Source organism: Macrobrachium nipponense, chromosome 4 (assembly GCF_015104395.2).
Source record: "Macrobrachium nipponense isolate FS-2020 chromosome 4, ASM1510439v2, whole genome shotgun sequence".
Taxonomy (NCBI): domain Eukaryota; kingdom Metazoa; phylum Arthropoda; class Malacostraca; order Decapoda; family Palaemonidae; genus Macrobrachium; species Macrobrachium nipponense.
The window spans coordinates 94786251-94802009 of NC_061100.1; the positions used below are offsets into that span (position 1 = coordinate 94786251).

Here is a 15759-nt window from a genome sequence, read left to right on the forward strand (position 1 = left end):
GAACAATAGCCATAACACAAGCAAGTTTTAATCTAAGTGCTCCCATTAAAATTCTCACCAGTTACCTGGCTTTTGATCTTTGGCCGGAAACTCAACTTCAACCAATAAGGACCACTACCAGGTGGGACAGCAGCAGATCCTCTGCCTATGGTAAGTGGGACAATTTCCCTTGAAGAGCCTTCCAGAAAGCAAACAGAGAGCAGAAAATAGCCAGGAGCTGAAGCGGTGTGGGGTCCAGAACCCCACAGTTGTGGGTTAGAAGATTCAAGAAAGGCTCACACTTCAATTATAGTCACATACTTAACTTGTAATTTTATGTATATATTTTTACTAGTGTTAACGAAGTAAGAAACCTGCACTGTCTTCCTAAGCCTCCTGAGACTTTAACAACTAACAATAAATAAAGCAAGAAACAATAAAGGATCTAAAAACTAAAATAAAGAGTAGAAATAAATAAAAGAAAGGACATGACACTTGGCAGGAGTCTCCGAAGGTTTCTTCATAAGAAAATCCATCAGATCTTTCAGCTGTTGCTTGATAGGAGCTAAAGACGGGCCTTCCTCTGCAGAAGGAGCAGAAATAGACGGGTGCTCTCTACCATGTGCCTGGTACCCATCCACTGACCCCAAAAGGACCATTGTGGACGTCAAAACAGCTGCTGGTACTAGACAAAAGTGGGCACTTGGCAGCCAGAAATGGTTACCTGGGTGCCAAAAGAGGGAACTCGGCAAACAGAGAAAGCAGTCATGCAAACAGGAGTAGGTACCAGTTATCTTGGTGTCAAAAGATGCTTGGGAGAACTAGCCTGGTGTTTATGAGAAACTCCAAAACTTTCTTAATATCTAATAGGGCTTTCAAGACCAGAGAGAGACTTGGGAATTGGGATTATCCCAAGTCTTGAGATAAGAAACTGACTTGTCCATAGATGGTCTCTCGAAACTGCACGAGGCTGTGGGCTGGTGCTGCACACCTCTTCCAAGGACAAGATACTGATGAGCTTCATCGCTGGTGCTTTCTGTCTGGAGAAGTCTTCCGAGTCCAACAACAGATGGTTGGCACTGAAAGAGAAGCCTTTCCAATAGCACTCTGTTGACACCTGGGGTCGATCACCAGGCTCGATGGAGGGGGTGACTGCCTTGTGGGTAAACTTTACTGTCCTCCCTTGGACCTCCAGTATGTCTTCTCCCCAGTGTGGAAGAGTGGGATAGGGACCTTCATCTAGGAGCACCAGTGGGACAAACAGCCACCTCATCAGAAAGCACTACAGAATCACAAGGCACTACATTCAAACTATGTACATCAATCACATTAGGAGCACTGAGAGAATTTCTATAAGAAAGATCTGAAAGAAGAACCTAATTCCATTATTGCATTTGCGAGAAAATCATATTCATCAAACTTCAACTCTACACTGGCTACAGTGTCAGGGTTAGAAGCATGGAAGCCTAGAATTAGAGTAACAGGCAAAGAGTAGGAGTTAGGCTTGGAGACATTACAGGAGGAAGAGAAGAAAGAACCTCTTCAGCTACTTCATTAATTACTAAAGAAGCCCTACTTTTGGCCCTTTCATGGCTTTCCATTTACCCTTTTCCCAATCCTTACATTCTGGACAGGTTAATTCTATCAAACAAGCCTGGCCCCTACATTTAACAAATTTAGTATGGGAGTCGGAAGTCGTAAAATTTGCTAAGTCTGGTCTTACACCCCTCAGAGCAATATCTAATACTTGAGGTGCTTGAATCCAACATAATGATGTCTAATACAAAGTTGAATAAGCAACAAACCACCACATACAAAATGAATGTCACCAAAGTATGGAATAATCCACCAAAAAATAATGAGAAGACTGCCAAAAACCTACCGCTGGTCACTAGGAGCTGGCAGAAAAATGAATGATGGAGCTCAACAATCAGTACCTTTATTCTTGTCAGTGGGCGTGTTCTGTTCACCTACAAAAGCGATGGCAGTGCCACCAAAAATTTGAATTTTCTTACTGTCACAGTTAGGAAAGCTTAAAGCTATTAAGAAGTGCTTGGTAAGTCACATTTGTAAAAAGTTATCTTTACCAACTAAGATACAAGCATTAGATTTGTAACAAATCTTTCACACGAGGACAAATTTACAAAAAACCTGATATGTAAGCAGCACCTAATTTGTGTAATACAGATGACATTCATTTTGTTCAGGTAATACTGTCGCACTCAGCAACCCAAGTTGCAGGCACCCAAGCTGCTTTGAATGATCATTGGCATAACCTCAAGGAGGTTAGGTGGTTTATCTATAGAGAATGTTATTACTGAAGTATGGAATTGGGTGTATTCAAATTACAACTGGTTTTCTTCTGTCAACAACATGTTCTAAAGTTTTTTTATTTACTCTGATGGTTATTTTAAGTGTTTTAGTCAGATTGAGGAAAACTAAGCAGGCTCTTGAAAGCTCTCTTTTTGTATATATTTTTAATACATATTCACACCAGCACCACTGTCGATTCCTTCATCATTTTCATGGCTCATGCAAGTATGAGAATTTTACAAGTAGTAATAATAACAATAATCATCTTGAAACTGACTGTTTAATGTTCCCTTTCCTCAATAGATGGTGTTGCGCTTTGTTTACGTTTTGACGGAGACATTTAAATGACCCAAGATCGCCGAAATTCATTCATTACTTTTTTTATCTCACTACCCTCTACAATAATAATAAATGACATAGAAACTAATAGCCATAAATTTGAAACACCAAATTTAAAATGAGTCACTGCTAAATAATGTGCAAATTCTGAGAAAAATTTATTGACTTAGTATTGCACTGACTTACTAGTAGGCTAACTTGGGAATGTATGCTAAATGAGTTTAATAAAGTAAACTGTTTTAAGGAAAATTATACATTATGAAGTTATAAACTGATGAAGTTAAATTATGAGTAATAAAATGATAAAAAGCATTGTCAGAACTTTGCCAAGTAGTAGGCTATGTCAGAAACTAGTTCTGTGTATATGTGGCTGTAAATTAATGCTATTAGTCAAAATAAAAAGAATAACGTGTTTAACGACGAATTCGTTTAACTACGTGGTCGCTGGATCGGAACTCCGTCGTTAAATGAGGAGTACCTGTATATAAAATCTTCACTTTTACTTATAAAAAGATAAGGCTTTAAAAACTATAAATATTAAACTGCAAGAGGATGCTTAAGCCAGTAAACTTTAATACTTACTTTGTAATGAGCACTTGCTGAGATGCAATATGCACACAGTGAATATCTCCCTCACAATCTCCCAGAATCAAAAAATCTCCAGGTGGCACCCATATAGCAATATCAATTACAGATTGCATGGCCAGTTTCATCAACAGGGTTGAGCATCCTTCACCAAATACAAATACTGTAGAGTCAAGTGCAACAGCAACACGGCCCCAGGCTGCAGAAGCTGCCACTCGGGGAAGTTCAATAAGCTGCAATGAAATAGCTTTAAATTATATATTAATTGTGTACCTTATGGTATATGTTGGAAATGGGACAATTTTCTTCTTTACACAACAGCTAATTTTTTTAATAATTCACATTGTCCTTCTATTCTAAACTATATTTTACATACAGGAATGGAATTAAAATTCAAAATATAGACATATCTCATCAAAACAGAAGTAACCACATATACAAAACACATGTAGATAACATCACAATTTTTGAGAGTAAATTGTATTTTTCCTATTTATACAAACCTGAAGTCCTTTACATAAGGAATCACTTCCGGCATGGTTGGCAGGTAGGCCCGCCTGCCCAGATGTAAACATTCCACATTGCCTTTTGGCCCAGGTTCAGATTGAGGGGTGGCATGAGGTGGGCATACTTGTAAAGACCTCAGGTTTGTATAGTTAGGAAAAAATGATATTGTTAAGGTACAATTAAAGTTTCATACATACTAACCTGGCAGATATATACTTAGCTAAGACTCCGTCGTCCCCGACAGAAATTCAAATTTCGCGGCCACTTCACTTACAGGTAGGTCAGGTGATCTACCGCCCTGCCCTGGGCGGCAGGACTAGGAACCATTCCCGTTTTCTATCAGATTTTCTCTCTTCCACCTGTCTCCTGCGGGGAGGCTGGGTGGGCCATTAATTGTATATATCTGCCAGGTAAGTATGTATGAAACTTTATTGTATCATAACAATATCATTTTCATATAATCAACTTACCTGTCAGATATATACTTAGCTGATTGGCACCCTTTGGTGGAGGGTAAGAGACAGCTAACTACTGGAATAGACAGGTAAACAACATATGTTGTAGGTATTTATAGACCTTGGTTCCTACCTGATAGGTGGTAGACTTCATGGCTGCTGCACCCAAGTAGTCTGCATCGACCTCAAGAGCCTTTAGCGAAGAATATTTGATCTATGGTCAAGAGTTCTGTTGGGGTCTGCCGATTGGGGTATTTAATCCTGACTTACTCGGCAGAGCCTAAATGGCATTTGTCAATGGGTGCTAATCCACTTATATGACAACACACCTTATGAAGGAGCACACAACCGATCCCGATCACCTGATCCTAACCACCATGTTAGTACTAAAGATTGTTAAGAGTTATCCCCCAACTCTTCACAACAACCAGAACTCGAATAACACAGTACACACGCATACATAAATTTAGAAAAAAAAATATAATACTCTTCTAAGAAGATATCACAAGAGTTCCTTACTGAACAATAGTGAACGGCCGCCTGTGCGACGTCTAACACTTTTGCCAGCAGAAAGTCTAGAACATATCTAATAGAAGGTACGCACAAAAATTAAGGATCGTTGCTAGCTCCCATACCCAGGATCATATCCGCAGACACGAAAGGACCCAGAGAAAAACATTTCTCGTAGGTCACACAAACGTCTTTCAAGTGGTGAGATGCAAACACAGAGTTGCACCTCCAATATGTCCCTTCCAAGATATTCTTTAGCGACATATTTCTGTGAAAAGAGAGAGACGTCGCTACTGCTCTAACCTCATGCGCTCTCACTCTCAAGAGTCTAAAAGAGTCATCAGTACAGATCTTGTGTGCGTCTGTAATGACGTTCCTTACAAAGAAGGCTAAAGCATTCTTGGACATAGGTCTTGTAGGATCTTTAACAGAGCACCAAAGACCTTGTCTAGAACCTCCCATCTGTTTCTTCCTCTGTAGGTAGAATTTTAGCGCTCTTACAGGGCAAAGAGACCTTTCAGCTTCTCTACCGACGAGACTCGATAAGCCTTTAACTTTGAAGTTCTTGGGCCAGGGATTCGAAGGATTTTCGTTCTTTCCCAGTAACAGTGCTTTGAACAAACAGATGGCTGAGTCTCTTTTTGAATCCCACTTTATCATGTAGGGCGTGCAGCTCACGAACTCTTTTGGCTGTCGCCAGTGACAAGAGAAACAAACACTTTCTTGTTAAATCTCTAAACGAGGCCAGATGAGGAGGTTCGAACCTTTCAGAGGACAGGAACTTCAGGACTACATCGAGGTTCCAGCTAGGAGGAGCTGGATCCTTAGACTTGGAAGTCTCAAAGGATCTTATAAGATCGTGTAGATCCTTATTATCTGCAAGCTCTAGGCCTCTATTTCTGAAGACGGCCGAAAGCATACTCCTGTATCCCTTTATGGTAGATACAGAAAGATGTGAGTCCTCTCTAAGGAACAACAAGAAATCAGCGATTTCGGTCACAGAGGTACTGGAGGAGGACAACTTCTTCGACTTACACCATCTTCTAAAAACCTCCCACTTAGATTGATAGACTCGCATAGTGGAAGCTCTGCGGGCTCTAGCGATCGCGCTTGCAGCGTTGCGAGAAAAACCTCTCGCTCTGACAAGTCTTTCGATAGTCGAAAGGCAGTCAGAGCGAGAGCAGGGAGGTTTTGATGATACCTCTCGAAGTGTGGTTGTCTGAGAAGATCCATCCTTCTTGGAAGGGATCTGGGGAAGTCTAGTGTCCACTCCACTACCTCTGTGAACCAATCTTGTGCCGGCCAAAAGGGGGCTATCAGGGTCATTTTCGTCCCCTTTGAAGCCACAAACTTCTTTAGCACTTGCCCAAGATTCTTGAATGGGGGAAATGCGTAGACGTCTATATGGGACCAGTCTAGAAGGAAGGCGTCGACTGCTAGAGCTCTGGGGTCTTCTACCACTGAGCAAAAGACTTCTAGTCTTTTGGAGAGGAATGTGGCAAACAGGTCCACATGAGGAGTCCCCCATAGAGACCAGAGACTCTGACAAACTTCTGAGTGGAGGGTCCATTCTGTGTGAAGGACCTGGCTCCTGCTCAGCCTGTCTGCCCTCACGTTCCTTACTCCCTGAACAAACCTCGTCAGGAGGGAGATGTTCCTTTGGAAGGCCCAAAGTAGTAGATCTCTTGCGAGCTCGTACAGGAAAAATGAGTGTGTCCCTCCTTGCTTCCGAATGTAGGCAAGGGCGGTGGTGTTGTCTGCGTTTATTTGGACTACACTGTTTGTCACTAAAGTTTCGAAGTTCTTTAGAGCCAGGTGTACGGCTAAAAGTTCTTTGCAATTAATGTGCCAGGACACCTGAACTGCACTCCAGGTGCCTGACACTTCTCTCGTTCCTAAGGTTGCTCCCAAACCTTTCTCCGATGCGTCGGAAAACAATACAAGGCTTGGGTTCCGAATCTCCAGGGAAATTCCCTTGTTCTCCTTTAATGGGGGCAACCACCATTCCAAGTGTTGTCTCATCTCCACTGGAATGGGAAAACTGTCCGAGAGAAGTCCTGTCTTCCAGTTCCACGATCTCTTGAGGAAGAACTGAAGAGGACGAAGATGCAAGGTCTTTCCTAGAGGAGTAGAACTGTTCGAGGCGAGGAAATGGGTCCTAGAAGGCCGCAAACCATTCACCTCGCCGAAGTACGTTCTTTCCCTAAGAAGAGAGAGACTTTCTCTAAGCCTCTCACGAGTCTCTCTTGAGAAGGAAATACTCGAAAATCCCGAGAATCCATCTGAATCCCCAGATAGACCACGTTCTGGCTGGGGATCAGCGGCGACTTCTCGAGGTTTACGAGTAATCCCAACGAGTTGATCAGGTTTAGGGTCAAAGCAAGGGCCTCCAAACACTGTCTCTCTGATCTGGCTCTGATGAGCCAGTCGTCTAGATACAGAGAGATATTGACACCCTTCAGGTGAAACCATCTCGCCACATTCTTCATCAGGCTTGTGAAGACCTGAGGAGCTGTGGACAGGCCAAAACACAAGGCCCTGAACTGGTAGATCCTTCCCCCCCGTCATGAAACGGAGGTACTTCTTCGACGAAGGATGAGTCTGGACGTGAAAATAAGCATCCTGGAGATACAGGGAAACCATCCAATCCCCTTGGCAAAGAGCCGCAAGGACTGACGCAGAAGTTTCCATGGCGAACTTCTCTTTCTGAACAAATTTGTTCAGAGCGCTGACGTCTAGAACTGGTCTCCAGCCCCCCGAGGCCTTTGCAACCAGGAAAACGGCGATTGTAAAACCCCGGGGAGTTTTGATCCAGCACTAGCTCTATCGCTCTCTTGTCCCACATCTGATCCACCATTAGCCAAAGAGTATCCCTCAGAACAGGGTCCTTGTATTTGGCGGACAGTTCTCGCGGAGTTGAAGTCAGGGGAGGACTGTCCTGGAAGGGGATGCAATATCCCTTCTTTATCACAGACATCGACCAAGCGTCTGCATCGATGAATGCCCAGGCATCCACAAACCCGAGGAGCCTGGCACCTACTGGTGTTTGGAGGCTGCTTATATCACTTCCCCCTTTTAAAGGGACGGAAGGAAGATCTACCTCTCCTCTCAGAGCTTTCCTTTTTGAGGGAGATCTGGAGGGAGGGCCTCCTCGAAAGGGCTGAAGAGATGTACTCGCCCCTTTCTTATCTCCCACTACCACAGGCCTCTTCTTCCTGGAAGACTGAAGGAGAAGGTCCTGGGTCGCCTTCTCAGTTAGTGAACGGGAAATGTCCCTCACCAACTGAGAAGGGAACAAAAAGTCAGACATGGGTGCAAACATCAAGGCTGCTCTTTGTGAGTGAGAAACAGACTTGGTAAGAAAGGCGCTGAAAACAGCCCTCTTCTTCAAGAGTCCCGCTCCAAAGAGAGAGGAGACTTGTCTATGCACGACAAGATACAGAGGAGAACTTCAGGATCGAGGCCCTCCGAGTCATGGGCCTTCTTGGCCATCACCCCAAGGGACCAATCCAGGAAATTGAATACTTCCAATACATGGAAGAGTCCCTTGAGGAGATGATCAAGCTCAGAAAGACCCCAAGTCACACGAGCCGAGTTCAGGCCATGCCTTCTTGAAGCGTCTACCAGACTAGAAAAGTCCGCTTCCGCAGAAGCCGGGAGAGAGAGTCCCATATTCTCCCCTGTCTGGTACCAAATACCCCTTCTGCCTGTAAGTCTAGCAGGGGGCATACAGAAGACAGTTCTAACCAGATCCTTCTTCGTCTTCATCCAGTTATCTAGAGACTGAAGAGCTCTCTTCATAGAGATGGTCGGTCTCATTTTCAGAAAAGACGAAGACTTTGGCGCCTTGGAACTTGAAAAGAGAGAGCGCGGAGAAGGAGGAGCGGCAGGAGTTAAGGAATCTCCATATTCCTGAAGAAGAAGGGCTGTCAATATCTTGTAGTTTGAAAGTCCTTCTCTACCACGAGCCTCGTCTTCTGAATCCTCGTCAACAAAAGGATCAGAAGGAGAATCCGCCTTAAAGTCTGGGGGGTCTTCCCAAACCTCTCTCTCTGCGGGAGACAAACTCCTAACCGGAGAGGGACTAAGACTATGTACAGAGCTCCTTTGTAACAAAACTGGCGCCTCGCTCTTAACTGGCGCCTCACGCCTGGTTGGAATCTCGCGCCTGGCAGACGCTTCGCTGTAATAAGGATCTTCACGCTTGGCTGGCGCTTCATGCCTGGCTGACGTCTCGTGCCTGAAAGAAGTCTCACTCTCGGTAGGCATCTCACGCCTGGTTGACGCCTCGCGCCTGGCAGGAGAAAGAAGACGAGAGCCCCCTTTTGGACAGGAAAGTCTAACGTCCTTCTTACGAGGAGGATCTTTCGAAAGGACTCCGACCAAACGACGGGCTAACTGCTCTTTGAACAGCTAAAAGGATCCTCTTGGAAGCCTCTCCAGCGTCCTCTTCAATAGGAGGAGAGGGAGACCTTGAAGGAGTTTGACCAGCTCTGTCGGAACAGGGAGACGTCAAAACAACCTTCGTCTTCTTGATCGAGGAGGGAGCTTCATCAGAGAAGCGCTCTGGGCTCGAGTCAAACAAAGGCTCATTCCAGTGCCTTTTCAGGGGCCTGGAAAGGTCCGAATCCTTCCACCCTCGTTTAGGTGAAGGAGAACAGGACGACGAGAAACACTCTCGGAGGACGCTTTTTCTAAAGTGGTCTTGAGCAGTCTGTTGGGCTACAGAGCCTGCTGAAGGGACGCCTGACCGGTGGGGATTCTCCACAACCTCCGTAAGGCTTTCGACTTTCCTTCTCCTTTGGGCTTGGGAGCTTGGAAGAGGTCTAGGCCTGGGAGCGTCGCAGAGACGGTCAGACGCCCCCTCCACAACACTGGGGGCACTCACTTCACTTAACACCTTACTTTCACTATCCTTACCTTTCAGGGCAGCCATTTTGGATTTCTTCCTTTGAAGTGTAGCCTTCAGATCAGCGATCTCAGAAGCCGAATCTGAATGCAAAGCCTGTGAGGGCCCTGATAAAGAGGGAGAATCAAATACATGATTTACAGAGGAGTTAGAATCAGGAAAAGGCTCAATAGGCCTTGTACTACCCATAACCTTAGATGCAGCCCTTCTAATTCTATCCCTCTCTAACTTCTTCAAGTAAGAAGTTAGTCTTCCATTCCTCAGCACTCAACCTTTCACACTCATGACAGGTGTTAGCCAAAGAACATTCAAACCCTCTACATTTACGGCATACAGTGTGAGGATCAACCGAAGCCTTCGGTATCCTCACCTTGCAGCCTACATTCACACAAACTCTCACACTAACACTCGAATCAGACATTATGTAGAAAAATCAAAAGCAAGTCCAAATCCAGTCCACAGTAGCGAATGCCAAAACAACGATCCAGGTACGTCACCAAAAAGTCAGATGAAAGAAGATCAATTGCCTTGAAAAACGAATTCTAGTCAGGAGGTAGTAACAACAATGTTGATACCACCGGCGACAGAGAAAATCTGATCGAAAACGGGAATGGTTCCTAGTCCTAGCCGTCCCACGGCAAAGGCGGTAGATCACCTGACACCTACCTGTAGCGAGTGGCGCAAAATTTGAATTTCTGTCGGGGACGACGGAGTCTTAGCTAAGTATATATCTGACAGGTAAGTTGATTGTATGAAAATGATATTGTTATGATACAATAAAGTTTCATACATACTTACCTGGCAGATATATACGATTAATGGCCCACCCAGCCTCCCCGCAGGAGACAGGTGGAAGAGAGAAAATCTGATAGAAAACGGGAATGGTACCTAGTCCTGCCACCCAAGGCAGGGCGGTAGATCACCTGACCTACCTGTAGCGAGTGGCGCAAAATTTGAATTTCTGTCGGGGAGTTTATGTGGAGGAAGGAAAGATGAGGACATATCAGTCACCAATGGAGTCGAAGGAGAATGCTCTGACAACGCCTTGGAAGACTTATGGGGCTTCTTCCTTCCCTTGTATCTCTCCCACTACCCTTCCAACCAAGAGATACAAGTATCACGTGTTATCTTTATTGCACTCACGCCCTCGGCATCTTGCACAAAGGACGCGAGGATCTACATCCATACTACAGCGAAAAGCTCCACATTTCCTGGCCCCTACTCCAGGGTATAATTGCTGCGTAGATGGGGGTGAGAGGACTTATCTGACTTGTGGGTATGCATATTAAACATACAAACACAAATAAACACAAAACAATCACAATTATATCACCAAAAGAAATAAAGTAATGGAAAATCTCAAGACAGGAGCGGGGAGAGAGAGAACATCTGCACACAACAGCGGTCAAAAGCAAAGTGGAATGTTACGTCCAGTTGGGCGGGACTCCCCGACTATCGAAAAATGAAACTGTTAAGATACAATAAAGTTTTACACATACTTACCTGGCAGATATATACGTTTAATGGCCCACCCATCCTCCCCTCAGGAGATAGGGGGAAGAAAAGTTCTGTCAGAAAACGGGAATGATTCCTATTACCGCCACCCAGCGGCGGTAGGGGGTGATCACCTGACCTACCTGTAGCGTGTGCCGCGAGTTTTGAATTCTGTCGGACGTCAGAGACATAAGCTAAGTATATATCTGCCAGGTAAGTATGTGTAAAACTTTATTGTATCTTAACAATTTCATTTTTACACATGCAACTTACCCGGCAGATATATACTTAGCTGATTGGCACCTTGGAGGAGGGTAAGAGATAGTTACTCATATGAATAGCATTCAAAAAACAGGGAAAAACAACTTTTTGTTGTAGGTACTATAAATAAACTTAAATACCTTGATTCCTACCTTATTGGGCAGAAGACTTCATGAGTACTGTCTATGAGTCTGCTTGCCTCAAGAGTTCCAGTGAGGATGAGACCTGTCACTGAGAACTCTTCTGGATCATGTCAATGGGGGCTAGCCCGCTTACTCGACAGAGCCTTATTTTGGATCGTACCAATGGGGCCTATCCCACTTACATGGTAGAGCCTTCACCTTTGTCGTATCAACGGGGATTAACCCTCTTACAGGACAGAGCCTAGGTCCAAACCATTACAAGGAGCATGAAAACAACAATCTCGACCACCTGACCACACTACTTTGTTATACACTACGAATTGAAAGTGGTACTTTTCCCTGACCACTTTCAATCAACCATAAAAAACAACACCACAAGATTAAAATTCCTAATCTATCTAAACTAAGCTAGATTGGTTTCAGCCCCCTGTCCCAACACCGAATCCGCAGACACGTAAGGTCCGAGAGAGAAGCACTTATCATAAGTTACACGTACATCTCTCAAATAGTTAGACGCAAACACAGAATTGCATCTCCAATATGTGGATCCAATTAAGTCGTTTATCGACATTCTTGTGGAAAGCTAATGAGGTTGCTACGGCTCTGACCTCATGTGCTTTAACTCTCAACTGCCCGAGATATTCCTCTTCACAGGGCCAAATATGTTTTTTTGCTTCCTGTTTTAATAATCTCCTCCTGATAAAGAATGCCTGTACACTCTTTGACATCGTTCTTCTCGGATCTCTTACCGAGCACCAAAGGCTCTCTGAGTTTCCTCCCATTTGCTTTTTCCTCTCTAGATAGAACTTGAGGATCCTTACCAGACACAAGGTTCTCTCTATCTCTCTCCCTACCAGGGAAGTCAATCCTTTAACTTCAAACGTCCTTGGCCAAGGCTTAGAAGGATTCTCATTTTTTGCTAAAAATAGGGGGTTAAATGAACACACTGCAGAATCCTTCCTGAAGCCCACTGTGCCTTCTAAAGCCTGGAGTTCACTTATCCTTTTAGCTGATGCTAATGCAAAGAGGAAAATAGATTTTCTAGTCAAGTCTCTAAACGATGAGTTATTGGGAGGTTCAAATTTCTCTGACATGAGAAACCTTAGAACCACATCCAGGTTCCAGCTGGGTGGTCTGGCTGTCTTGGACTTCGAAGTCTCAAATGATTTAATCAAATCGTGTAAATCTTTGTCATCCGTGATGTTTAGTCCTGTATGTCTAAACACCAAAGAAAGCATACTTTTATAACCTTTTATAGTTGAGACTGCAAGGTTACATTTTTGTCTCAAATATAACAGGAAATCTGCTATTTCCATCACAGAGGTACTGGAAGAGGATACATTCTGATTCCTGGCCCACCTTCGGAACACTTCCCACTTCGACTGGTACACACGTATAGTTGACGGTCTCCTGGCTCTTGCAATTGCCTTTGCAGCCGCGCGTGAAAACCCCTTCGCTCTGACGAGTCCTTCGACAGTCTGAAGGCAGTCAGACCGAGCGCGGGGAGGTTTTTGTGGTATCTGTCAGCAAAGTGGGGCTGTCTGAGAAGATCGTTCCGTAAAGGAAGGTACCTTGGAAAATCTATCATCCATTCCAGTACCTCTGTGAACCACTCTTGAGCTGGCCAAAATGGGGCGATTAGGGTCAATTTCGCTCCTTTCGTCAAAACAAACTTCCTTATGACGTTTCCTATGATCTTGAAAGGAGGAAAAAGCGTAGCCGTCTATTCTTCCCAATTTAGGAGGCCGTTCGATCGCTACTGCCCTTGGATCCGAAATCGGAGAGCAGTAGTTCTCCAGCCTGGCATTCCAATGAGTTGCAAACAGGTCTATGTTTGACCTTCCCCATAGGTTCCAAATTTGATTGCAGACCTCTGAGTGCAGAGTCCACTCCGTGGAAATGACTGGTCTCTCCTGCTCAAACAAGTCTGCTCTGACGTTTTTTCTCGCCTTGTATAAACCTCGTCAAGAGTGTGATGTTCCGCTCCTTTGACCATAGAAGAAGCTCTTTTGCCTTCTTGTACAGTGAGAGGGAGTGAGTCCCCCCCTGTTTTCTTATGTAGGCTAGAGCTGTCGTGTGTCTGAATTTACCTGCAACACTGAGTTCGCGACTTGGGATTCCCACTGTCTGAGAGCTAGATGCACTGCCACTAACTCTTTCTCGTTGATGTGCCAGGACACCTGTTCCCCACCTCCAGGTGCCTGACACTTTTTCTCTCAGGCCCAACGTCGCCCCCCATCCCGTCTCCGACGCGTCTGTAAACAACACTAGGGAGGGGTTCGGTAACTGCAGCGATAGTCCCTCGTTCAGTCTGCCTGGTTCTAACCACCAGCTGAGGCTTTCCTTTATACCTCTGGACAGAGGAAAAGATTCCCACAGATCCTGATTCTTCTGGTCCCAATTCTCCGTTCAAGAAGAATTGAAGAGGTCTTATGTGAAGCCTCCCTAGAGAAACTAACTGTTCCAACGAGGAGAGGGTCCCCAGAAGACTCATCCATTCCCTCGCGGAACATTGTTCTTTCTCTAGGAAGGTCTTCACTTTTAGAATGCACCGTTCCTGTCTTTCTATGGACGGAAACACTTGAAAACCCCGAGAATCCATCAGAATCCCCAGATAGACAATGCTTTGCTGGTGATCCATCTGGGATTTCCCGAGGTTCACTAACAGTCCCAGGGACTGAGTCAAGTCCAACGTCGACCTTAGGTCCTCCAGACACTGATCCCTGGATTGCGAGCGAATCAACCAATTGTCGAGGATACAGCGATATCCTTATTCCTTTTAAATGTAGCCAATGTGCTACGTTTTTCATCAATCCCGTGAAAACTTGGGGAGCTGTGGAAAGACCGAAACAAAGGGCGCGAAACTGAAATACTTGGCCCTGTATCATAAATCTTAGATACCTTCTGGACAGGGATGGAGGGTACATGAAAGTAGGCATCTTGCAGATCCAATGACACCATCCAATCCCCTTGTCTTAGCGCTGAAAGAACTGACGACGTCGTCTCCATCGTGAACATTGTTTTGATCACAAAGTGATTCAGAGCGCTTACGTCCAGCACTGGTCTCCACTCCCCCGAGGCTTTTGGTACCAGAAAGAGGCGATTGTAAAATCCTGGAGAATGAATGTCTAATACCTTTTCTATAGCCTTCTTTTCTAGCATCTGTTGCACCAGATGTAATAGTGCTTGGTTCTTTAAAGGATCTCTGTATCTTGCTGCTAACTCCCTTGGAGTGGTGGTTAAGGGAGGCTTTTCCCTGAAGGGGATCAGGTATCCTCTCTCGAGGATCGAGAGGGACCAGTTGTCACCGCCCCTCTCTGAGCCCAGACTTTCGCGAAAACCTCAAAAGTCTGGCTCCTACTGGAGTCTGGAGGACTCCTGTCTCACTGCGGCTTTGAAAATGGTCTTCGAGAAGATCGTCCTCTCTTAAACGGCCTTCTACTCTTAGGTTGCGGGTCTTGAGGTTGTTCTTCTCGAAAGCTGTTGGAAGGAACACTTTATTCGCTGTTCCCTCTCTCTTAGCCATCGGCACAGCAGGTTTAGCCTCTTGGCGGACTGAGCAAGAAGATCTTGCGTAGCTTTCTCCGACAGTGATCTAGAAAGTGCTCACTGTCTCCTGAGGAAAAAGGTACTCCGAGAGTGGGGAAAAAAGCAAAGAGGCTCTCTGCAAGGGAGAAACAGACTTGGAGAGAAACGAAGCTGTACACTGATCTCTTTTTGAGCACTCCTGCTCCAAAGAGAGAGGCTACTTACTTGCTGTGGATCCATCCATTACTGCCTTGTCCAGGCACGAAAGGACACTTGATAACACCTCCATTGTCACAAACTCCGGATCCTGCGCTCTTTTTGCTAGAGCTCCTAAGGCCCAATCCATGAAGTTGAAGACTTCTAATGTGCGAAATAGACCCTTGAGTAAATGGTCCATCTCGCACATTCCCCAAGACGCTTTAGCTGATAGTAGAGAGTGTCTTCTAGATGATTCCACCAGAGCAGAAAAATCCGCGTTTGCGGAAGCCGGAAGGCCTAACCCCATGGGTTCCTTCATGTCGTAGGCCAGACACCCGGGCTTACCCTGTCAATCTAGACTGAGGACACAAAAACACCCTCTACCTGTCTCCTTCTTAACCAGAGTCCAGTTCTCCAGATTCTTGATGGCCTTTCTCATAGAGAGAGTTGGCCGCATCTTGACAAAAGAGGGGGATTTTGCCAACTTAGTACTCGATAGCAGAGATCCCGGAGATGGAGGATCAGCCGAACACAGAGA

At 45.1% G+C, this 15759-nt stretch overlaps 1 protein-coding gene across 1 annotated transcript in view; it reads right to left on the bottom strand.

The window, feature by feature from the left end:
- The window catches only part of LOC135211444 (uncharacterized), a 161621-nt gene that overhangs the window by 118393 nt on the left and 27469 nt on the right, over positions 1–15759 (bottom strand). Inside the window, exon 4 of the mRNA XM_064244752.1 lies at positions 3214–3449. Coding sequence (XP_064100822.1) covers positions 3214–3449 — 236 coding nt within the window. The remainder of the gene's footprint in view (positions 1–3213; positions 3450–15759) is intronic.